Source organism: Photinus pyralis, unplaced genomic scaffold (genome assembly GCF_008802855.1).
Source record: "Photinus pyralis isolate 1611_PpyrPB1 unplaced genomic scaffold, Ppyr1.3 Ppyr1.4_LG3b, whole genome shotgun sequence".
Classification (NCBI taxonomy): Eukaryota; Metazoa; Arthropoda; class Insecta; order Coleoptera; family Lampyridae; genus Photinus; species Photinus pyralis.
The window spans coordinates 4,528,083-4,553,603 of NW_022170510.1; the positions used below are offsets into that span (position 1 = coordinate 4,528,083).

Genomic DNA, 25,521 nt, shown 5'->3' on the forward strand with positions numbered 1-25,521 from the left:
ATTCAAATGTTCTCGTTTCAAATCTAAGTAGTCAAGATTGAAAATGTCCAGTTTAAGATAAGGGTGATGGATAACAAAAATTTCAATTATAGGGGCCCGGTCAAAAAATATTCCCGGGGCCCGTCGAGGCTAACGGCGGCCCTGTATAAGGAAATTCCAACGTATTTCTTATAAGCTAAAGGAAGCGAAGTGGTTGAATATGCAAAAGCGAAGGGATCTGCATAGCTTATCATAGCGTACGTATTTGTATGATAAAATAACTTACAGAACAGACGTTCATAATTTAAATTTGAGGTTCAGGGGGTTGATAAGTTTTTTGAAAAATGCTTCACTTTTAACATCTACAAATTGTATAATCCTCTCCCAAATTCTCTAAAATCGAAAAATCAAAAACAATTTAAACGCATGTGCAAGTCGATCATGCTACAAGCTCAGGTATAGTGGTCAGGTAGTGTGCTAAAATCGCGTAGATGTTACAATGTTACTGTACTGTACTTTTTTCTTTTTTTTTTCTTGTCACATGACGCATACAACTAAATTTATAACATTATGTGATCATTTAAACAATCGTTATGGGTTGAGTGAAAGAGCAGCGAGTAATTTTTCTTACAAGCTGAACTCCGCCCTTTGAGCTGTAATTATTACTATCACCTGTGCTATCACTTTCCTTTCATACTTTGCAGCTGCTACTCAATAAAGGCATTACTATTATTATTAATTTCCTAGTCATTTTACTGACGGGTTTTGTATTACATTCTACCTGAAATGTATTTTAACACTTTGACTGCTACACTCAATTTCTTAGAAAAGTCGATTTTTTTTAATAAAACATACAAAATAGGCGAATATACACATTCGCAATTAATTTGTTCAAAATTCTATAAAAATTTTTACTTTTGAGCGAATGTGATATTAAAAGTTCCGTTTTGCCCCCAGACCATTGACAAACATATCCTATAAGATTTCCTTGTATAGCCGATAGAGAGCTACAATAGGATACACAAGGCTCAATTTGCATATGTGTGTATTTTAATTACAATCTGTCAGTGACGACAGCAGTCATTATAATAGACATTTTGCAATATGACAGGTGCGGCCGCGGGCGGCAGGAAAAGTAGTCTCTGTCATGGAAACTAAAATATTCTGATATAAAGTAGGCAAGAAAATCAAGGTTTCATGACTGTGCTGGTAGACGTGTATTACAATCTAACTCTTGGAGGCCTTGTTGTATAAATAACTTTAATTTTGTTTACAGTAAAATCATGGTATCCAGAGGTCCAAAAGAAAAAAAAACTTGAAAACTCTAAACCTTATTTTATTTACATGTACCTAATCGCAGTGCGCTACTCACCCCAAGCCAGTGGGTGACGTGTTGAAGATCAATGGAATTTCTAGTCTCACAGACCTAGTTCTAAAAATAGATGATGCGTTATTGTCTGCTACTAAGTAGGATCCCACTTCACCGTTTTTGTGTAATCTGAGTTTTTCAACATTTGGACCATCAGCTCCAATTACCTAGGATTTTCAAGACCATACTGTGTCATACCCAAATAATGGAATTTTCTAATGATGTTCATTGTTTTCACTATGACTTTTTGCATGTTGGTGTGGTATGTATGATAAAACTTGTAAAGCGTGTAGATGATGTGTAAATGTTGTGGCTGTTAATCCATAACTGTTACTGTTATTAAATTCAAATTTATCTGTGTAAATTGGCAAAATAAACAGGCAATGACTTGCACTGGCGATTATATAAAAGCAGTAAGTAAGTAATCAATTCCTTTTTACTCAAAACCTGCATCACACATTTGCTCAAAAATAACACATCAATTACAAAGCAATGATAATCATTTAAAATTAAAATGTATAACAGAAATAGTAGTCTTTATACAATAACCTAAGGTACATATATGTTAATTCTTAAAATAAAATAACTAAATCTAAACATTTGTACTTTTCCTTCAAAGTCTTAAAATCTAATGACTATTTGCTTCGGCATCAAGCATATACTAACTGTGTTAACTGTATATGGTGACTTTAAAGTTTACGGATGTGACAGTGATATCAATGGCATTATTTAAAGTATATGGCGATACTTAAAAAAATATAATAAATAAATGCTGAAATTATTATGTGTATGGATCACATAGTTGAATAAATTATAAATATTGCAAAACAACAATACCTAAAACTTTAAAAATCGAGATATAAATAATATTGTAAATTGTATAATATAAAATAAATCAATAACTTCCCATATTTTATAATTTTTTTAAAATACTAAATGAATCGACGATAATTTATCTAATACCTGTATACAGGCTTAATACTGATCTCGTCTCCTTTTGGGAGCGAGCTTTACTGAACACATTCCAAAATCGTAGGGTTTCATCACCTGCGCCGGTAACAATAGCTTCTCCATCGGGAGATAATGCCAAATACAATACTCTGTACGAATGTCCGGTGAGCTTAGCGACTTGAGTCAGACTAGGATATTTCCAAACTAAAATTTGATTCTGCGAGTAACCGTGTGTGGAAACGAGTTCGGAGCTATGTTTCGACCAAGCTAAATTGCATACTTGAGAACCTACAATTAAAAGAAAGACATAATATAATATATAAAAAATACATGGTAGACCTTACCAGTATCAACATACTGCATTGGTTGACCAGTGAGAGTATTCCAAAACCGTATACAACGATCTGCTGTGCCTCCACCGGACGCTAACAGGCCGTGGTGGTGAGGGGACCATGCAATAGCTTTAACCGCAGCCAAATGGTCGGTGTACGTTTGCACGGGTGATAATGACTGCATGTTCCACACGTACAGACGATTGTCGTTACCACCCGATGCGAGGTATTGATTATCAGGTGACCACTTTAAACCGCACACTTCCTGTCTATGACCCGATAGTCGCCTTTCAGGTGCTGATCCTATTAGAAAATTAGTGAGATGCAGCAAACGGTAGGAAACAAAAGAAATACCTGCAGTCCTCGTGTCTCTCTGTAAAATCGACCTATCTCTACTTCCACTGCTTAGAACATCTCCATTCCATGCAAGCGCGCCTACACGCGCAGTATGACCTATTAATTTATTAACCTGTTTATTAACAGCGACGTCCCACACTGTCACGTAGCCAAGGTGAGTGCCGACAGCTACTAAATTTCCGCGTTCGCTCCAAGCGACCGAGGTGACTGCATTATTGTCCGAAGATAAGTCACATAAGCGGGTAACCTACAAACAGTTCTCAAATTGGAATCATTTTTTTATTAGCCATCTAAGGGATGAGATGTAAGATTTGAATGGGAAGTAAAATTTCGTGCCGCTTCAATTGTACCAGAAACGCATTTTTCACAATCACCTTACCTGACTAGTGCATGCGGACCATAGGTAAACGCAGCTACCTAAACCAACACTAAGCACGTTCTGAATGGACCAATCGACGAGGTTTAAATAAAAATCATCTTGTAATTCAGGTGCATCGAGTACTTTAAAAGGAATTCTAGATATCTTTCGTGTAGCTTTGTGAGGTGATCGTAACAGTCGTTGACTACTAACACTTAGTGGTGATAAGGAATATGGACTAGACTTAATAGGCGTTTTTTCACTCTGCAAAAAAAAGAGAATTCGTTACTTTCGCACATTAAGGATTAAGCATATGCGTATTGCCTGTTATCAACATCGCAATCACATTTACATGGTAGCTTAAATAAAGCACATTCTTACTTGACATTCATAATTTTGAGGAGAAAATGCGAACCATTACTTAAAAGGATTTTTTGCACACATTTATTATATTCTTCGCGGTTCTGATCGCATAGTGTGTCGTTAACTTCTTCCCAGAAACCTTAACATAATATAATTAAATTAATGCATAAACAATTAGGCATTGTAGATAATTTGCTGAATTTTTAGGTAACTTTAGGTGAAAAATCATATGTGACATATGAAGGTTTCACTAAACCGATTCAACTTATTTGGCAGTATTGTTAGGTATAATACTCTAAATGTTATCACGGCAAGTGACTTAAATGACATGATTGCATAATTAATAAAATAATACGGAGACAGCTGAGGGCGTTGCCATAAAAATGATTTAGCTTAGTCATTATTCACAACTTAAAGAAGTAAAAAAATTATTAATTTTGGAGAAATATATAGGTGAACTGAATACCTGAATTTTTTCCAAACCCAGCAAAAGTCGAAAATATTTCGCTTGGGAGCTATACCCACGAAAGGCTCACAATTTGCATATATTACTTAATTATCTAAAGCTCTAAAGTAACTGAATTCCAACACGCACTTGCCTCACGCGATAGCGTTCAAATCGAGCGTAGGCCACGTATAGAGTACTCACAAAGCAAAAATGGAACATGTGGACAAGACGTATCTGTCAGTGATGTCAAAATTTGTACTACGTAACAGGTTTTGGAATTAAAATGAAGCGCTCCAACATACTAAACTAAATAGTAAATTTGCTGGGGAGACCAACTTTACTGCAAACCTTTTTTTGACGCATTTCCACAAAAATAAAAAGAAATGCGCTATTGTCACTTTGTCCGCCCGTCTGTTCGTCCTTATGGCTGTGTTGCTACTAGATCTTTATCTTAAGAGCTATGGTTCCACTTTTTTTGTTATTTGATTGGTTATTATTTAGTTGGTTATGGTGTCGAGGCTTGCACCAAAGAAGGAATTTATTTTGGGCTTATTACTAAAAAAGTTATAGTAAAAAATGAATTTTTTTCATATACCATAATTTGACACTTTTGCCTAAGGATCCTCCGATGTATTGTCGTCCATCCGTCCGTCCGTGTGCGATATAACCGAGGATATAACTCTTTTTAAAACAGGAAAAAAAGTTATAAGACTTAGTGAAACGAGAACAGGAAAAACTGTGGGCTCAATATAATAGAAATCAACATATTTCATTCCCTAGGGCATGTATCGAGTTCGGACTTTCTCTAGATTATTCCCTGTGACTCTTAGATGTGTAGCAATTCAGTATAAACTCTCCTCTGTGATCTAGATCAAAGTTTTAGAGGAAAATGTACCCAAAATTATTGATTACAAATAAATTTGGAGTTGTAAAACTTTCAAACCCATTATCTTGATGCTGAAAGAGTACACCACATGCACGCATTTTTAGATCAAAGCATGTCAAAATCATTATTCATGCACCAAGAACGTTGGAAAAAAGGCTAAGAGCATTATCTCAATGCTCAAGACATAAATTTCATGCATTTTTGTTGACCACATCTATTTTGATCAACATCTGTCAAAATCGTTATTCTTTCACCAAGACGGTTGGGAAATAAACCAAAAGCACCATTGTATAGATTTATTGTCTTTATAAAATTCTATACCCAAACCTCAACATCTAAAGCAAAAGTTTCACTCCAGCTCCAAAGTGTTCTATACAGTCTACATATTCTTTGGTAAAGAGTTATACCATTTTAAGCGTCAGGTTTGGGGAGAGGAGGCCGAGAAAATAGTTTTTATATACATGAAAATGCCAACAATAATGGCCAATAATAATCTTGCTAAAGTAAATGGTTCTGAGTTACGGAGGGAAGAGTAGAACTCTTTTGTATTTTTTAGATTTTTTGGAAAAAATGAACTATGTGAACTTATTTAAAAACATATTTGGAAATAAATGGCACATTATTATGGCCACTTTCTACCCTCTACAAGATGCTAGTTTTAAATTTTAAAACCGACGTTTCGTCTCCGATTAACTATCATCAACTTTGTTTTTTCTTATGGAAGTCATTTTTGCTTTTTGTGTCATTTGAGAGGGATTGAGGGATTTTTTCTGATTTCAAAAATGTAAAAATCACTATCTTTTAATCAGAAATGGCGCTGTTAATTCGTAAAAACGCAAGAAACTACGTACGTACACTACCCAAGACCAAATCTTCTAGGGAACAACGAAGATATTTTAACAATAATAAAGAAATTGTGATGTTTACATTTTTGAAATCAGAAAAAAATGTTATATGAAATGACGCAAAAAGTAAAAATACTTCCATAACTCTGGAATCGTTCACATTAGAAAGATTATACACAAAAGTATTTCTGTGGACAGTGCTAACCTTAATTCTGGCCGGATTTTTACGAAATTTTAACAGAACGTGCAGTAGGCGGCCACCTGCGATGACTAACGTGAATGTTTTTATACTAGACGAACAATAAGTGTATGAAGTTTTTGAGATTACAAAAACCTTTGTAATTGCGGGTGACTTCTTAAGCTTTTTGACAAGTCGGTTATTGCAAACAATGGCACTGTGGTGACGTTTGTATGGATATCGACACATGTGGGAATTATAGGAAGTGAAGTTGCCAACATTCGCATTATTTTTAGCTTCCTAGCATGTGCTAGGTAGCTATTGCGATAGCCGTTTTTTGAACATTTCAAAATTTCATCAAATGTCGACGTTTTAGACCATTTTAAGCAACTTTTAAAGAATAAAATTTTTTTCCGTCTGTATGTACGTACGTACGTACGTTTGTTGGCAATTTTCTGAGAAAACGGCTCGACGGATTTTGTTGAAATTTTGTATATATGTTTTAGGCATACCGAACAGAAAAATAACGGGCCGGATTTTTGAAAAAAAATTTTGGAGCGCCGTAACGGCATCGAACTTTTTTTTTCAAATAGCAACCTAAAATTTTTATTCTATTATTTGGAAGACCTTATTTTCCTGTGTACAACCTACAAAAAATTGGGCCGGGTTATATTATCAAAAAACGGAGAAAAAAATTGTCAAAGTCAAAAAATTGTGTTGCATATGTGCAAAACGCAACGATCTTGTTTCTGAAGCAATTTAAACGAAATTTCTATGGTAAGTCCCTTTAATAAAAGCAAACAAAATTCATGCGCAAAAATCGTGTTGCGCATGCGCAGAAATGCAATTTTCTTATTTATGGAACAATTAAAACGAAATTTGGATGGTAGGTCCTCCTAATAAAAGCAAACAAAATGCATGCGCAAAAATCGTGTTGCGCATGCGCAGAAATGCAACTTTCTTATTTATGGAACAATTTTAACGAAATTTAGATGGTAGGTCCTTTTAATAAAAGCTAACAAAATGCATGCGCAAAAAATAGTGTTGCGCATGTGCAACATCAATTTTTGGTTTCAGCTAGGAAGCTATTCTGTCAAGAATTTGACACCTGGTTTTAGAATGTAGTTCCTTGCAAATGTGGTTGTTACCAGATAAAAGTGATTATGTAAAAGTGATAGTTTGCAACATGGTGGAGAAAGATTTTTGCAGAAACCCATGAATTTTCAAATAAACCGAGGGTTCAAAATATTTCGTTAAAGTCGCAATATTCAGGTCTCCGAGGGTCATCCTAAATTACTTAGTTCTTACCGATTATTGGTACTGAAAATAATTATTGTTGTTGAATTTATAGTTTATACAAATTTTCAAAATCGGATACACTGGGCTGTAATCACATGATTTGTTGTAAATTTCAGTGCTATTACGGATACGATCATCAGAATTTTGGAAAAATTAAAACCTCTAACATGTGCTAGCGTGCTACCATTTTTTAATGTCATCATTCTCACACGAGGTTTGAAACTATATTGACAAAATGTCTTTTCTAACATCAGGCATGAAATGCTGATAAATAATATTTGCATATGTAGTGTGGTAGGTAACACAATTGGCAACAGAACTATAAATAAGTGCAAGAACAATAGGTCGTTTGACGCCTATTTACAACGACATTAATGGGAAAATTCTTTGGGCACCATAACATCGTTATCTATTGACTACTGCAGTGACCTACTTGTTATTAATAGACGTTGGTGTACAATAATTAAATTTCATACCGCCAACAAATAATAAGTAGAGAGCACTTGCTCGAGAATTACAAAACGAAACTCTCATTAAAATTATCAAGTTTACTGTATGTTGCAAGTTAAATACTATTTTTATCACAAAATAGAATTAGATATGCGTGTAGATGATGTAAAAGTGCGTACTGAAACTTTGTTATTACTGTATCTACCAGAAAGAGTCGCAAATAGAGGGTTATTGGACTCGAAAAATGATAAAATTTAAGCACACTTTTTAAAATTATCAATAATTGTCTGCGACTAAGGTTTATTTTGGAGGTATTTTAGACTTATTGTCATTTTACATGCATTTGCTATAAATTGAGTGTAGGTATCAATGTCATAAACAAGATCTGGACACAAAAACTCTTCCAAAAGTATAAATTTCAGTTTGTGTATTCTAGAGAAGATTACTAAACGTTTCGCTAATGTTTTTTTGTACAGTGCGTCTCAAAAAAATTCGTATCATAGCGTTTAAAAAAATCAAAAATACGTAGATTACTTAGTAAAATAAAAATTGCCATTTTGTGACGTTAGCCAGACGTGGATCGCATATTTGACCGTCGACGTCATCAAAATCTTTATTAAATAGCGCTCCTATTTTTGTTAGTTTAAAGTGATAGTCCCTTTAAAGATTTTTTTTAATATTTACACCTAGTTTACTTTCATTAGAAATGGAAAAATCCAAAATTTATTTTTTTAGCATAAACTAACACACAGAAAAAATGTCAACATTTGACATTTTGAAGGATGGCCTTTGTAACAACAGCCGATTTTCGATTAATTTTCATTACCAAAGTATGAAAGCCACTGCCTTTTACAAAAAGCCTTAAAACAATTTTGCGCAAAGTAATAACTACGATAATTAAACATTACACTACTAATGATGGTATTTAAACACTTTACATAATTAATAAATTAAGATGCGTTTCTTGCAATGGAATACTGTCTTACATGTAACACACAATTAACGACCATTTATGCAGCTTATAGGTAGGTATAGTTACATCTTATTTTTAGCATAGCACATTTTATTAAAATATGATTCTATTGAGTGCCCAAGCTGAAACTTGAACATGTGAGACTAAATAAATTTAAATTTATTTAATTTCTCTTTTCAATTCAATGTCAAAATTCTTCGAGTTCGTAACCTTCGAGAAATTTTTAATTGATTACATAATTAGAGCAGTGCGTCGAAATCAAAGTATTTCCAATTCAGCACTCAGGTATACGCGGGAGTACAATAGTTTTTCTTTCTCAAGTTTGTTTATGTGCAAAGTTTCTTCGAATAAACAGTCGGCCCATTAACGTAGCATATAAACATTTGCACGCGTAATTAACCGACACGCATCTCTTAAGTCATAAAAAATAATTCAATTAATAACAAAGGCGAAAGTATTTTAACGCACGGAACACTCCTAACCTTCATAAATTGAAAAATGGGATCATTTGGGCGTGACAAGATTCATTTACAACGTTAATAAGCAAAATTTGATGGTAGGTACAATGTTCTCATGCGATTTGGAAGGAAAAGGTAAATAATTATGTAATTATAGTACACTTTGACCAAACGCTGAAAAAGGTGTCACTTACCTGTAAATCCAGACCGAACACAGACAGACAGACGCGCTGTTGCTAAAAACCCCAGCCCATTAGGCCCCAATTCAAGCCTGGAGTTTTTTTGGGGTTTCGACATTATCTCAAACTCCCACACTATTAATAGGTAGATATCGAGGTAGATATAAATATTAGATTAACCTGTCTTTATGCGAGCTTACAATCTTAGCCTACAGCACTTTCCGCCGGAAACTTTGCGGTGTTTTCTTAATTCATTTAACAAAGGGCTTATCCCTATCAAGGAATTCATCGATTGATACGAAAAAAATGCAGGGCACAAAGAGACCGTGAAAAAAGAGGCGACTGGTTGCCCCAAATTATGTAATCCAATCTAATTAAACACCCAGTGAAAAATGCGATAATGTGCACAAACTGAAACATCAATCTACAACAATAGGTGGATGCGCATGTTTTCAATGGAATGTAGTAACTATACAAAATGGCTATAATCAGTAGAGTATTGTGTACCTATACAATTTTATCTAATAAAGCTGTTTAAAAATGAAATATACGTATCATGCGTGTTCGTAGACCATGAGCAATGTAAAATTTAATTACTTTTGCGATTGGATCAGACAAGCAAGTATTTATTTTATATTACGCGATACGATCAAATTTAGTTACAAGCTGGAAGTTTTCAAAATTTGCCAAGAAAATTTAACCCTCACAAAGTTAGCTGCGCAATCGGCCGAAGACAACTGAGAATAAGATAATGTAATATTCAAAAGAGGATGATTCAATTTAGTTTGTCATTGATTAAATTTATATTCGGGAGATGAACAAAGAGAGCAAAAAAGTAAAAAAAAAAGGTCGTATGGAATCAAACAATTTAGGTCAGAGCGTACTTTTGCCTTTGTAATCAATTCACTTACATTTATGAGGATATTAATTTTTATCAGTAACAATGCCGACGTAAAGACCTACTCAATGTTTCAATATAGTTAATTGTATCCAAGTTAATCAGTCTACATTTTCTGCCTTTTAATTTTATTTAAACAAAACATAGGAAGTGATCAACGGACTTACCTTTCACGTTTTTAGAATTTTTGATGAAATCAGTCAATGCCACCACCAGCCAAAAACGGCGTGAATATAGCGGATACACGGGCAACAATACTCGAAAAGTTTATAAAAAAATTAGAATCACTTGTTATAGGTATTACATAAACATCGATTAAAGTAGAAAAAAATGTTTATACACATAAAATATTTTTTTTAAATTTTAGATCAAGTGACATGTGGAAAGTGCTGTAAAAAGAGGAGAGATAAACCCACCCATCAGGTGTCTTTATCTGTGTACTTATTTACATCTTTTTATGAGGTACTATATTACTTGTTTACATCGCGAATATGACAAGCACAAAGAACCCAAACAGTCAACAATTTTTTAATCTTTAATCTTTAAGCAACCAGGAGGCCCTAGCTCAAAAATGTCGAGTTGGGTGCGATGCTTATATGTATTTGACGAACATTTAAGATTGGCCCAGAGGTTTGTGGCGTTGGCCTCTCAAATGTGCAGATATAACCCCACCGGAATCATAGGTGTGGGGTTATATAAAAAACAAAGTTAATTTTTCACCAGTTACATGAAGCTTCTCATGAAGAAATTGAATAAAATTTGAAAGTGCAAACAAACAAAGCACGTTTCATTTAAAGAAATCAACTTTTTAAAGTTGGAAGTTATTAAACTTGACCATCACTTTTAAAACACCCTGTAGAAGGGCGATCCAAATCTAAATCATTCTCATGTAGCATCAAGTCAATATTGTTGATTTTGGAAGACTTTTTTAAATTCAAGTCAACGGAGTCATAGGTACAGGGCTCAAAAGAACAGCATTCAAGCGTCAACAATTTTGAAAGATCTTGCATAACTTAAAAACAGAGTTGAAAACCTTTGATGCTATACAGGCTGATTCAAATTCGAGGGCCACCATGGGGATTTCCGAAACTGTAAGAGATAGGTAAATGGCATTTTGAAACTGAAAAAATTACGACTACTTTCGGAGATGAAAAAAACGAAATTTTGCAAAATCGTTTTTATTTTTTACCGAAGTTATTTAAAAAGATATTTCAAAATAAATGACACATTATTATGGCCACTTTTTTCTCTCTACAAGATGCTAGTTCCAAATTTTAACTCAGACGTTTCGTCTCAGGTTAACCATCATCGACTTTGTTTTTTCTTATGGAAGTCATTTTTACTTTTTGTATCATTTGATAGAGCATTTTTTTCTGATTTCAAAAATGTAATTATCACTATTTTTTAATAAGAAATGGCGCCATTATTTCGTAAAAACGCAAGAAACTACACACACTACCCAAGACAAAGTGTGCAAAAAGAAGATATTTTAACAATATTAAAAAAAATAGTGATGTTTAGATTCTTGAAATAAGAAAAAAATGCTCTATTTTAGAGGTTTCCCGGACGATCTAAAATTTGTAGATTTCCGATGAAATAGCCTATCACCACTCAACGCTATCACCAATGGTCTCTCGAAAATCAATCGAGAAAAAACATTGTTTGCTACCGTGTCTTGTAGAACGACCAGAACTTTCAAGATTGTACATCTTCTTTGAAAATCGGTCTTTTTGTATAACTTTTGATGTAGAGTCAACGTAGAGTATTCTATAGGTTATGCACTACTAGAAAGTCTGTTCTCGTTCAATCTCAGAAACGTATCTTTTCAAGAAATAAAAAACATCTTGTCGCGAATAAACAAAAACTCTGTGTTCTGCAGCGCACTCACTAGAAAACGACAATTGTGGTTTTAACCATCATGGTACCCTACGATATTCTCGCAAAGGGATGATCGGAATTCGGAAGAGACTCCCACAAAGGGAAAATGGAAAAAGAGGTATTTTTGGTGTGGTTAAAATTTAAGTGTCAATATATGGAGGACAGCTGTAAACTGAGGACCTTTCGATGAACGAAGAGAACACCTTGGTGGAACTCTGCCCTTGAAAAGGTTCGTAAGGAGATTCCCGAGCTCTTTAATAGGGCCATGCGGGCAAAAAGTGGGAACACAGACTTCCGTGCGGCAGACATACGTCTACAAAAAAAAATTTCAGGGATTTCTAGAGTAAAAGTGAAACTAATGTTGAATCAAAAAATTTGTTTCGCGCATGCGCAATCCAATTTTTTTATTTGTTAGGTTATTTAAATGAAATGTATGTAGGCACCTCGAATAAAAGTAAAACTAATGTCCATTCAAAAACTGTGTTTTAAAAGCTATGCTGATCTGGTGTGACAGAATCAACTCCTTAGGGTGTGCTGTAAAAGTGTTGGATCTTGGAGGCGTGAAGATCTAGAGGATCGTTCGGTATTCAGTTGGTATGGAATAAAATACTATGACAATACAAAACATAATTGCAAATAAAGGATAATAATTCTCGTAATAATTATAACAGACGAGTTCGTCTAAAAAAAGGTGTACGACCACAAATGTTTGCTGGAGTGTGAAGGAGGAGCGAGGGTGGGCAAATTTCATCTCACCATTTATTCATCTTATCTTATCTCCTTGGAGTTTGGACATGAATGCCTATTCCATTTTCTAGCCAGATCTAACCTTAACTTGACTTCCTTTCAAAAATAACACCTGAAGTAAAGAAAATATAAGATTAGGATAATGTGTTTTGATTGTCAAAATAACTTCAAATGCGATGATTTTTTCAAACAAATTCAAAAAAGAAATTTTGTACTGAGATAGGAACCGCACCAAGATCTAAAAACCCTTGAAAAAAAGTCAAGACATCACAAACTGTACATTATCGTCCTGAATTCTCCGACTCCGAAAACGAAAGATCAGAAATTTCGAGGAAAGTTTGGGGTCTCGTTTGTGTTCGCGTATCTGTTTTGGCTCATAAGGTAAAATACTTGGCAAGTCTATGTTGACCATTACAACGCGGTATAAATCGGAAATTGACATTAACCGCTGAAACCTCAAAAATATTTCAACTCATCCGTCGAAAACATCAAACCAAACTAGCATACCCAACACCCCAAGCAACAGCTTGTATCCGTTTAAACTAATTTTTGAGGATTTTCATGCAGGACTCTCCGGACAGTGCGCTTTTATGCCATGTTATGCATATCAATTAATTAATCGTCATGCTAGTCACATACATGAATATGAATAATTGCTTTAGCACCTCAAATTTTGGGCTTCATTGTCATATAATCCAAATATAAGCGGCTGGGGAAATTTTCGTCCTCTGAAAATGAAACGAATAAAAATTGTAGCCCTGATAAATCATAAAATATACAGTTTCCTGACCATAATTGACGAATACCTAATTAATAACGTCTAACCTACTAAAACAATTTAAAATAAATGTATTATAAATATTCATCCACTTTGCGCGTGAGAGGCGAATTCATTCATAAAGTCGAAATTAAGTTTTCTCTCACACTTCTCCATTTAAGGACATGCCAAACGTACCAGGAAAGGAGAAAGATGGCAATGCCTTTAAATCCGGAAGTTAGTGGTTCCTGTATGCTTTATACGTCTAGCTCTTGTCTATACAGGTATACAGGATGTCCTAACGATCCGTAAAAATCGCGAGCATTTATTATTTATAAACACAATGTGCTTATAACAAATTTGCGCATACTTTGTAATTTTATATGTCTAAAAATACACGTTTCATAATGAAGTACCCTTCTTTAAGGTTAACCCTATTTTATAACCCAGTGACTAATGAGTATTTTAACCTTCGTTTCTCGTTACTCAAGATTGTAAACTTCGTTCATTCATTTATTTTAATCCAGCTCCCACATTCGAGCCTCTTCTTGGCACACCGTTCCGATGAGCTTCGCGTGTGGTTACGAAATGTACCCATCCACTTCATTTTTCCTGTACTTGGTACAATTTTGACGACTAAAACACGCAAATGTGTTTACAATTATTTCCCGTATCAATTTTACCTAGAAATACTGCCGTGCCCCATACGTTCCAACGTAAGCGAATGAATTAATCGGAAAAGTAACACTGTCATGCGTTTTCGAGTCATTAAAAAAAAAACTATCTGCTCAGTGCTCACGTGTACATACAGACAGACACAAGAAGACCAATACTAAAAACTGATTAGACACCTTTTGTCAAAATTTAAACTTTAAAGAAATATATGGAACTTTTTAAAAAAAATCAGTATCATGATATCTATGTTTTATTCATCGGAAATGCATTGCATAATGACATTGGTATGAAAAATAATAAATTGCATAGTGCGGTTTTGCACATAAATTAACATCACTATTGCGTTCTATATAAAAATAGAAACGTAACTACGAGAATGGTTTTTTTCTTTATTTGCGTAATATTCCCTACATGAATAACAGAAAAAAATGCAAGCCTGGCCTTGATTATTGATTACATTGACGTGTTCCCGTTACAGTATCATTTAATTCCATTATGGCCCCTTAAAATCATGATATAATGAATGCGTCATGGCGTGGAATCTGCAAAGTGCAATTGATGACTATGCGCTCGTGCAAGTAATAATATATCGTAAAACGAGTCATAACATTGCCATTATATGATAAATGCATGTGTAAATATTAAATAGGTAAAAAGATATAGGCACATAACAATCGTTTTTATCCGCGATTTAATGTGATGCTAGTTTCTAAATAGTGTGCCAGAACCCTCTATTATTTATTATATTTAGCCTGGTCGAAAAACAATACATCAATTTGCACTGCAAGTATACCGTACATAAAATGGAATGCTTTTAAACTAATCCCGATGCAAATAATGTGTACACGAATTGAAGAAATTTGATTACACGATTTTATCTTAATTCTATTTGTCCAATTGCAATTGGCAATTTTGGTTGTGCTACATAGCACTCAAAAATTAATTATTCAATTAAAACAGTCAGCTCAACATTCTGCAAAACTTTGCTAACTTGCCTTTTTTCTATCGCTTTTAATAAATGAGATACCGATGGTGGGCATCGAAATATGGACATCCTGTATAGACAGACAGAGAGTCTAATTTGACAAGAAGCTTTTCAGAAGAAAAAAAAGAATATAATAAATCAGTAAGGAGACACCCCGCCCCGCCTCCTCTTAGATAAAACATCTGTAATCAAAGTTTTTCCTCAACGAAATCGCCAAATAAATCTCGTGATTTTCTCTGGTGGATAAACTTAAGTTTTTTATATCCTTAAGCACACGTAATTACAAACTGCCATTATTTTTCAGTGTGGAATCCATTCTTAAAGAGAAAAAAATTAAGTTGTCGCATTTTCAAAATTACTAAATTTGACACGCATGTCTGAGCACCCTGTATAATCGTAATGCAAAACGTGCAATTATACAAAGTGGCTCAACAAACATTACAAATTACAAAATAAGATGCGATAGTAGTTAATGTCAAATTTTATAGAATTTCACCCCATTCTCAAGTGATTCATCTGACCATTAGATGGGGTACAATTTAATTGGGACATCCTAATTAAATAAATGATTCATCGCAATACCAATCATCTCAACGCTGACGCCGATCTTATCAATCGCATGGCCCCCCAATTTTAAAAAATACTACCCCCCCCCCCCCCAGTATTAACAGTCCCAACAGAACATAAAAATTAAATAGCCAGCCTGCAAATAACAGACGATAAACTTGGATAGGGCCGAGTTCACAGAATCCTCTTTCAAAGGGACGAACATAATTTTATCGCCCTTGAGGGGGGGGGGCACGAAAACTGAAGGGGGGAGGCGCATAGCACTTCAACTAATTTAACTAATGGCACGATTAAATTATTATTATTACTTTATATTTGGAATAACTGGAAAACGGCGGGATGCATACGGGGTGGCCTCCTCAAATTTGACTTTATAGTAATTTTTAAACCGACCGCGAGCAATCAAAATGCAATCGTGTGGAAACGGGCACATTCAATGCGCAATTCATTTCAAAAACGAAATTTTTGTTTCCTGAAATTGGGGGGCCAAATTCACAAAGTTCAATTAACCCCTTCGAAGGTGGTTTGTTATGTTCACCAGCTCTTGCGCTATTTTGGGAAATGCTGTCCTTTTAGGTAGATTTCTATATCCACCTATTGTAATGATACCAGTATACATATTTACAGGTTTAAAGGTTTATACAGGGTGAGTTTTTTCCGATGTTTAGTATGGGAATCTCGCGAGGGGTTAGTCGGTGTGGTAATCTTTCGTACACATGACTGGTAGTCACTGGTATTCCCGTGGTAGTCTCTGGTATTCCTGCGGTAGTCAATGGGAATCTCTGGTATTCCTATGGCAGTCAGTGGTAATCGCTGGTTTTCTGGTGGTAGTCTTTGGTATTCCTATGAGCATTTACTAACTTATTTATTATTTTCCATTTTGCTTGTATGTAGGTATTTCCGGCATAAACTACGGTTTTTGTGATTTTGTCTATCAAATCGCATACTTTTTAAATTAATTCGATTGATTGTTGCAGTGCTGGTTATTGAAGGTAACGATTCAGTTTTAAAGATGGTAGCGAATCAATCAGTAATAATGTATTTGTGTTGTGTGTTTAAAAACATGCCTAGGTCGAGGCCAAGGTTTCCATGATAATCACATATATCTTAGATCTGGATCTAGACCCTTTTTAGAAGATGATCTTGTATCTAGATCTAGATTATATTATAATAGATCTTCCACTAGTAGATCCAAAGATCAATTTTAATTATTTACATTATAAATGTTTTTAACATTGGAGGAGTAAATCGTTGTCTATATTTAAAGAATAAAATACTGTGTTCCATTCAAGTTTTTGGGATTTAGTGGGAATAGTCATTAGCACAACGGGTAGTTTAGCTTAGGGGGTAGTATCGGTAATTGTTTACAGTACAGGGTGAGTCAACGATTGCGCGGAGTAACTTAATGCCTTGAAGATAAGATTTTTCGATAGAGTGCTTTTGTATTATGATATGGTTGAATATTCTCCACATTTTAAAAATATTTGGAATTATATAGGGTGCGCCCACAAAGTAGGGCGCCCAAATGGTACATTTTTTTAAATAGAACTCCCTGTATTTGAATGCATTTTTCAATTCTACGTGTAATTGTACGTCTTTTTTATTTTATGATTAATATCCGAAAAGCTAGTAGTTTTAAAGATAATTAGATTTGTAAGAAAAATTGGGCATTTGCAAGCGTCAGTATATTGTCAAAATTATTAATTAAATTTTGATTCCAGGTTTTATATCTTTTATCCTGGGTTAAGTAAAAGTCAAATAAATACATCTACTATGAAACATAAAAAATATAGCTTACAGGGTGTTTTTCTTGGTAGGTCCAAAGTTACAAAACTTCATATTAAAAAATCTCACTTTTTTAACTGGAACGCCCTGTATATTTTTCTGTCATAATTTAGATCCTCCAAAAACCTTCAATTTTTGATAATAATGCCCTATACCTATCTTTGATAGTTTTCGAAATATCTTAATTTTCCTGGGTTTTATATTCTAATCTTAAATACGTTATATGTAATTTACATAATAGTGAGGTGGACATGCAAAAAAAGCAATTTTTATCTACCTCGTCCAAAACGAAAATCATATCGATTAATTTATTTTTCAAACTACCTATTTTAAGTCCAAAAACTGGAGAAAAAGTAAAACATTTGACTATAAAGCAAATTTAATTTAACTCCTAATGTCATCCAGTCAGTGATATTAGTTTCATTTTTTTTTTCATATTCACCTCGTTATTATGTAAATTAGAACTTATTTCAGATTGAAATATAAAAAGTAGAAAAACCAACATATTTGTTTATGTTTTTACTATCAAATTTATTCTCTAGTTTTTATAGACTTAAACGAATTATTAGAAAAATGAATTAATAAATATGATTTTAGCTTTGAACCAGGCAGATAAAAATTGCCTTTTTTTTGCATGGCCACCTCACTATTATGTAAATTACATATAACTTATTTAAATTAGAATATAAAACCCAGGAAAACCAAGATACTTCGAAAACTATCAGAGATAGGGATAGGACATTATTACCAAGAGTTAAAGGTTTTTGGAGGAGCGAAATGATGACAGAAAAATATACAGGGTGTTCCATTTAAAAAAGTGAGATTTTTAATTTGAAGTTTTGTAACTTTGGATCTAGAAAAAACACCCTGTAGGTAAGCTATTTTTTTAATGTTTTATAGTAGATGTATTTATTTGACTTTTACTTAACCCAGGATAAAAGATATAAAACCTGGAATCAAAATTTAATTAATAATTTTGACAATATAGGTACTGACGCTTGCAAATGCCCAATTTTTCTTACAAATCTAATTACCTTTAAAACTACTAGTTTTTCGGATATTAACCATATAATAAAAAAGACGTACAATTACACGTAGAATTCAAAAATGCATTCAAATACAGGGGGTTCTATTTAAAAAAATGTACCATTTGGGCGCCCTACTTTGTTGGCGCACCCTGTATAATTCCAAATATTTTTAAAATGTGGAGAATATTCAACCATATCATAATACAAAAGGCTCTATCGAAAAGTCTTATCTTCAAGGCATTAGGTTCCGTATGTAAAAAAAAAATTGGGTGATAGAAGGGATCAAGACAAGCACTTTTTCCAAATAAACCGAGAGTTCAAAGTGTTTCGTTTTGGAGCCACCCCCAAAGAAGTGGTGAAATTTGGATTTCTTCTTTTAATTTGTTTCTCAGCAACCATAAGAGTTACAAAGATGAGTGGCACGTCTATAAATAGGTTTTTGGGTATGCCCTATCCAATTTTGAAAAAAAAACTTCAAAATTCCTACCACAAAAGGGCGCACCTCTACTTGTGGGTGCGAAAAAAAATGCTGATTTCGACGAAATTTGGTATCTGGGGGTTTTTGAACATGAAAATCACGAATCTCGAATTAGTTTTTGAAAATTCGAAACAAAAAAAGTTCCACTGCAATTCTTGACCGTACAACGAAAATGGAGAAAATTCGACAAAATTTGTTGTGTACATACTTGATGTAATTAAGGAACAAAAACTTATGGAATGATTTAGGTTTACTTTAGAGAAGTGAAAATTGTAACATTTTTCAAGTGTAGGTAATTTGTTTTGACCATTAGAGATAATGCAATATCAAATTACGATATAGATGCATCAGAGGTATGCGTCCAGTTCAAATTCCAGTAGAAGTAAAGTATGTGTTGATTGATAAATCATTTCTACTAATAAACTTCCGATTAGTCTACAATTATATCCATTTGAGAAATTAGATCATACCCATTAAGCCTTTAATGACACTTGAAATATTTTCTAAGCGTGTGTGAACGTGTGAGTAATTGAAAGGAAGTTAATACAAATTTTAGAGTTCATTGCTCACGTACAATACACCGATTAAGCATAATTAATGCATATTGTGTAAATTATGGAAACAGTACAACGGGGTGATATCCGGTGAATTGCAAATAGAAAAATGTTTCAATTATACCATTTTTGCTTTGCACGAGCTTTGTAATTACGCAACCTCGTTTGCGCTATTAGGAACGATCGTGATGATTACACAAGTACAAGTGTCTAGAATTGATAACAAAAGCTAATAATAACTGTACATTTTTGTTGGGGGAAATATACCTTTTAGAAAGCACCCATACCCACTATTTTCTCTAATTATCACTCATTAAAGCACATTTTCTAACTTATTATAGGCAATTAGCATCAGGACATTATTTAAATTAGGTTTCCTCCTATCGTAAGGTAAATATTGGTAAAACTGCAATCGTTACACTATTTGCAAGTGAAGCAATGTTTAGGTATTTTTTATCAGAAATAAGGCAGATATAGCCGATCAGCTATTTACATATCAATTAATTTCGCGATATGTGTAGTACACGTACTTGAAACAATGACGTAACGGTTATACAATTTTCAGGTACATTTTCCACTAAAAAGTTGCATAAAGACATATTTTCACACCAAATTTAGAGTACAGTTACGCATTACACATAAAATTTAATAATTGTACAATCTGAAACGTTTCTCACAGTTACCTACGCATTTGGTTCCCTCTGACTTTCATATGAATTTCAAATGAAAACTCGCCTTCATTCCCACCTCAGATTCTCCTAATTAGAGTTCTGGGCGGCTTTCCATAAGATTTTAATTAAAAAAGCCAACAATCAGAACCCCTTACCACGAAAATTTCCCTCTTGGCATCGAGAAATATTTGAAATTTTTTTGTACGAAGCGGCGGTTCTGGGCAACCCCTCATTAATTCTCAAATTTTCTGTATTATTTGGTCTGCTAAGAGGCGTGCAAATAATAACATCCTGAACATCAGAAACTTTTTCCAAGGAAATTTTCTTCCTTAATTTCTTCTCAACAATCACAAAAGTATGTAATTAATTCAATTACATAAGTTTTGGAACCCTTTCCGATTTCGTAAATTATTTCTAGCATAATATGGCGTAATTCAGGGCCGTAGCCAGGGGGGTGATTGCTGAGCTCCTTCCTAACTGTTCCTTAGCTCATCAAGTATGTACACCACAAATTTCGTTCTCTCCATTTTTGTTTTTGCACTGCAGTTTTATTTTTCGAATTTTCAAAATAATTTCAGAGTTGTGATTTTCATGTTCAAAAATCTCCAGATACTAAATTTTGTCAAAATTAGAATTTTTTCGAATCCCCATTTAGGGGCCCGCCCGTTCATGGTAGGAATTGTGAACAAAATTTTGCAAAATCGGAAAGATCACACTCCGGAACCTATTCAAAAAACGTGGTACCATGTCACTCTTATAGTTCGTAAGCAAAAAAATTAAGAAGAAATGCAAATTTGAACACTTTTTTGAGGGTGGCTCCCAAAAGAAGCACGTCGGTTAATTAATAAATAAACTTGACAAAAAAATAAAATCCATTTGGCTGGATGTTTTAAGTTTTGTTATAATGGTGGACCCTGTGCGTTATATATGCACTTACAAAGTATTCGTGAACTCCAATCCCAAAATTAATAAACGTGTTCCAATTGAAATAAAATTAAGAAAACTTTATGGGTCATTTTTGTACCTTTCCAACTGTTCAATTAGTAAGGGAATGATGATGTTAAACATATTAGTGGTAGAACGATACCGATATTGATATCGGTATATCGGCAATTGTTGCCGATTATCGGTATCGTATCGTATCGGCAAGGTAATTGCGCCGATATATCGGCAAACAATTTTTTTAGCTGTTTTAACTCTTCAGTGCATAAATGAAATACTTTATTAAAGAAAATAAAATGTTTTATTCTAAAGTTAACATTTTTACTAAAAAAGTTAAAAAAAAAAACAACAAAAAATATACCTAATATAGCAGGTTCTAAATACAGTATATACTTAATACATAAAATTTAACTTTTTGATATTATGATGCAAAAACACTTACATTTCAGCCCTATCTGCATCGATCTGCATTTAGTCTATTTCTTTTAGAAATATATAATATATAATTTAAAATATAATATTATTTCATTTTCCCAACCTTGCTTTTTTGTAGTACTGGTTTCGGAAGCTGAAGTAGAGGTAATGATCTCAAAAGTTCCCCAAAACGTATTTTGTTTATTTTGTAAATGGCTTAAGGGAATATTATCATCTTCATCTTCCAAAGATTCTGGATTCACTTCAGCTACTGCAAATCTAAATAGTAACGCCATCTATTGTTTGCCGATACGATACGATATATCGGCACGTAAATATCGGTATCGGCCGATATATCGTATCGGCAAAAAAAGTGGTATCGTTCTATCACTAAAACATATGTGTGATTAGCTCAAAAATTTACGCTATTATCTAGCCGTGGATTTTTCGAAAAACCTATTAAATACGTCTCGCCTCCCTCTATTTGAGATCTCCCTGGTTGACATCTGAAAGACGTCGTGCAACATTGCTACAATGTGTACTTTTTTTATGGACCATAAATAACGTTGAAATAAATCACAATTGAGAAATTTTTCGTATCTCACCAAATAAAACAAATGACATTCTCTTAATGCCACTATTTCTCCCCTTCCAGCTGGTATGACCGTTATTCTGAAAAAGCATTGGAAATTGGAACATTGGAAAGAAAACATTTAAGAAAGGCATAAATGATCACTCGCTGACTCACTAAAAATGGAACCTCCGTAATGGACAGAGTAATGTGATGTGAGCAACTCAAGAGTGTGTACATGGTTCTGATGGGCCATTATGATCTGTCAAATACTATGCGATCAAAAATGAGTTGCTGTCGAGTCACCTTTGGAGTTTTTGTTTACATGGGAAATCGTACTTAACTTGAACTTCCAAAGGCGACTCGACAGCAACTCATTTTTAATCGCCCGTTATAAGCTATAAGTGATTTTGACGTCATTTTATAATGATTTCTTAAAGAAAATTGAATTAAGCACCTACTAAATAATAAATCATAAAATAAATGGCGCACTCGCCCGAATGGCTAAAGCGTATTTTTCTCACGTGCCCTTTGATACTTACCTGTATTTAATGTACCTAAAAACAAAAATTTTCTAAAATTGTCATTTTCCACTGTATGTATTAATAATCGTTATTATTACTAAAAATGGCGGTTTTTAACACTTTGGACGACTTAGTAAACAAAGCAATTTTTCATTAAAAAAGATTTCATTAGAAAATGTTGGCTTGTACAAATTAGTTCTTAATTCAAACACAAGTTTCATTTGTTTTGATGTTTTTATTGGAAAAGCCCAAAAACCGCATGCATGAATGAAAATTCAAATTTCAGATTTCAGACGAGAAAATTTTGAAAAATTGAGGAAGAAATGCTTGTTTCGAGTTTCGCGGAGGTTCCATTTTTTTGAGTTTTTATCCAAAAATTCTAAAATTAATAAAAATTCGAATTCAAAACGCAAGTTTCTCGAGTCGCGCAATAGTTTCATTTGTTTCATTATTTTTCAGGGAAGGTCCCAAAAAGTTTGCTGCAGTATGGGCACATTAATGACAACTTGATTGAATAACTTACCACTCAAATTTTATACAATTAAGAGTACAATTATTACAATACCTATCTCGAGACCTACCTACTTATGCAGATTTATCTGCTACTGGTATAAAACTTTCTTGACAACTTTTGTAGTCCAGCCAAAGACCACACTTGATTTCCAACAGTTTCAGCAAGAGTCGAGGCAAGAGTGAAAAATGTGACCAAAAAGCAAAAGCACTATTTTTAAACAATAATGCTCACATTAAATTATGCCATTTTTTATAAAAGAAAATGTTCTTCACTTTCCCATATAAATTTTGGGTTCCAATTTCATACAGTTAACAACTAATTACTGCAAAATTATAATAAAATAAAACAAAAGGAAATGTAAGTGCAGATGAGAAAATGAATAGCAACGAAATTGTAAGTAAATTCGCAATATTAATAAGACAGGACTTGGTATTTGACACAGGCACTATACCTACTTCTAATGTTTATGCTAAAGATTAGATTAATTCTGTTTCGAAGATGTGCCCCTTAAATTTTGCGATTGCTCACGGTTACAGTTCGTTAAGCATGTGTATAAATTAGCGGACTTATTAAAAATATGTATTCAGTGTAATTTTGCCGAATTCATTCATAATAATTAAGTTTCTGGTCTACAATAAGCAAATAACCTTTTTTCTAATTTCCTTTAGGATCGTCGTATTCGCTGAACGTAACCAAAAAGAACGGTCAAATTTATTGCGAATCTAGTTTTTATTTTAATTCGGTCTGAATAATTATAATGAATCTGTACACCCATGGGACCCCTCGCATAATGCGTAAAGGAATCAAGATCACATGTGGGAGATTTCTAAATATTCTCGTGCCTAATTCAATTTTGGTGTTAACAACCTATTGCAGATTACGTTCGCTCAACCAATCACACATACATTACAGAGCCTTCGCGTACTTTATTGGTATTTTACATTCCTGAGTTAAATATGCGTAAATTCAATTATAGTAAAAAAATGTGTGCGAATTCATTCAACATTTCCTCAATTGCTTTGACTTGTTTCATTCATCTGTGCAATTTTGTACGCTATTGTTGTTACTCAAAGGAAATACTTTTTTTTAAAACAAAATACTAAAAATTATATAACAATAAAAAATAATAGTGATATACTTTACCTTTGTTGGTGTTACCATTCCATACTTGAATAAATTTCTAGCCTTTACAGGTGTAAATGTCTGTCGTTCGTCGCACTGTGTTTTAATATTCTCGATATTTTCGCCTAATAGTTCATTCTTTAGCAAACAGTTGTATGCCGAACTTTCCCTCGGAGTTTCCCCGGACTCTCTCGCTTTTTTATTCGCTTGCACCCCTTTTGGTGGGTCTGGAATTGTGGCATAGTTCGTGATCCAATTGTTATTTGCTCGGAGTGGAATAAATCGATCGTAATTCACTACCGAACCCGGTTCTCTAAGTGAACTAGTAAGAAATAAGTTTCGCACAACAGACGGCTTAGTCTCACGAAGGGTACGGTCATTTGTGTTTATATGTGACATTGTCGAGACACAATTCGATGAACTCTTGTTTACAGGAAATAAATATGGTAGAAATTCGGCCCACTTCCTTTAAATTAGTGGAGAAGTTCAAATGCCATACTTTATCATATCAAATTGCAGTTATTAAACGTTGAGATATGATAAATTAATAATGCATCAAAATGTCAGGCCCATTTAAATTAACCTCACAATTTCCAATGACCAAATTCTGTTTATAAACTTCTCAAATTGCCATAAATGTTCATATATAATCACCTCGTAGAATAAAACTCGTAAAATTTCTAAAATTAGCACCACTAAATTATAACTAAACTGTTTTAAAGCTGCAATTAGAATAACGAACAACGCTACTTTAAACATAAGCGTATCCCCACCATTCAAACGCCGTGGTATTTAATTTTTGAATGTACGCTACCAACCTAACATTCTAAAAATCAATACGAACATTTTTATATACAGGGTGCATTGTAAGTTGACTAAAACGGAAATATACAAGATTTTTTTAAATGCACGACATCAAAGCATTACAGACTGCAGGTAAACTAAATAGGATTCTTAAAACATAAAGAGAGAAAATAAGCTTCCCA

General features: G+C 33.6%; 1 protein-coding gene across 1 annotated transcript; it reads right to left on the reverse strand.

Moving 5' to 3' along the window:
* Nucleotides 1–1,865: 1,865 nt before the first annotated feature.
* LOC116166936 (fizzy-related protein homolog) lies at nucleotides 1,866–25,313 on the reverse strand. Its single transcript, XM_031482150.1, has 5 exons — nucleotides 24,557–25,313; nucleotides 3,368–3,610; nucleotides 2,986–3,235; nucleotides 2,644–2,934; nucleotides 1,866–2,587 (listed from the first exon to the last, which is right to left on the reverse strand). Exons 1-5 carry the CDS (start codon nucleotides 24,932–24,934, stop codon nucleotides 2,301–2,303), a joined length of 1,449 nt encoding a protein of 482 aa, XP_031338010.1. The 5' UTR covers nucleotides 24,935–25,313; the 3' UTR covers nucleotides 1,866–2,300.
* Between the last annotated feature and the right edge of the window lie 208 nt (nucleotides 25,314–25,521).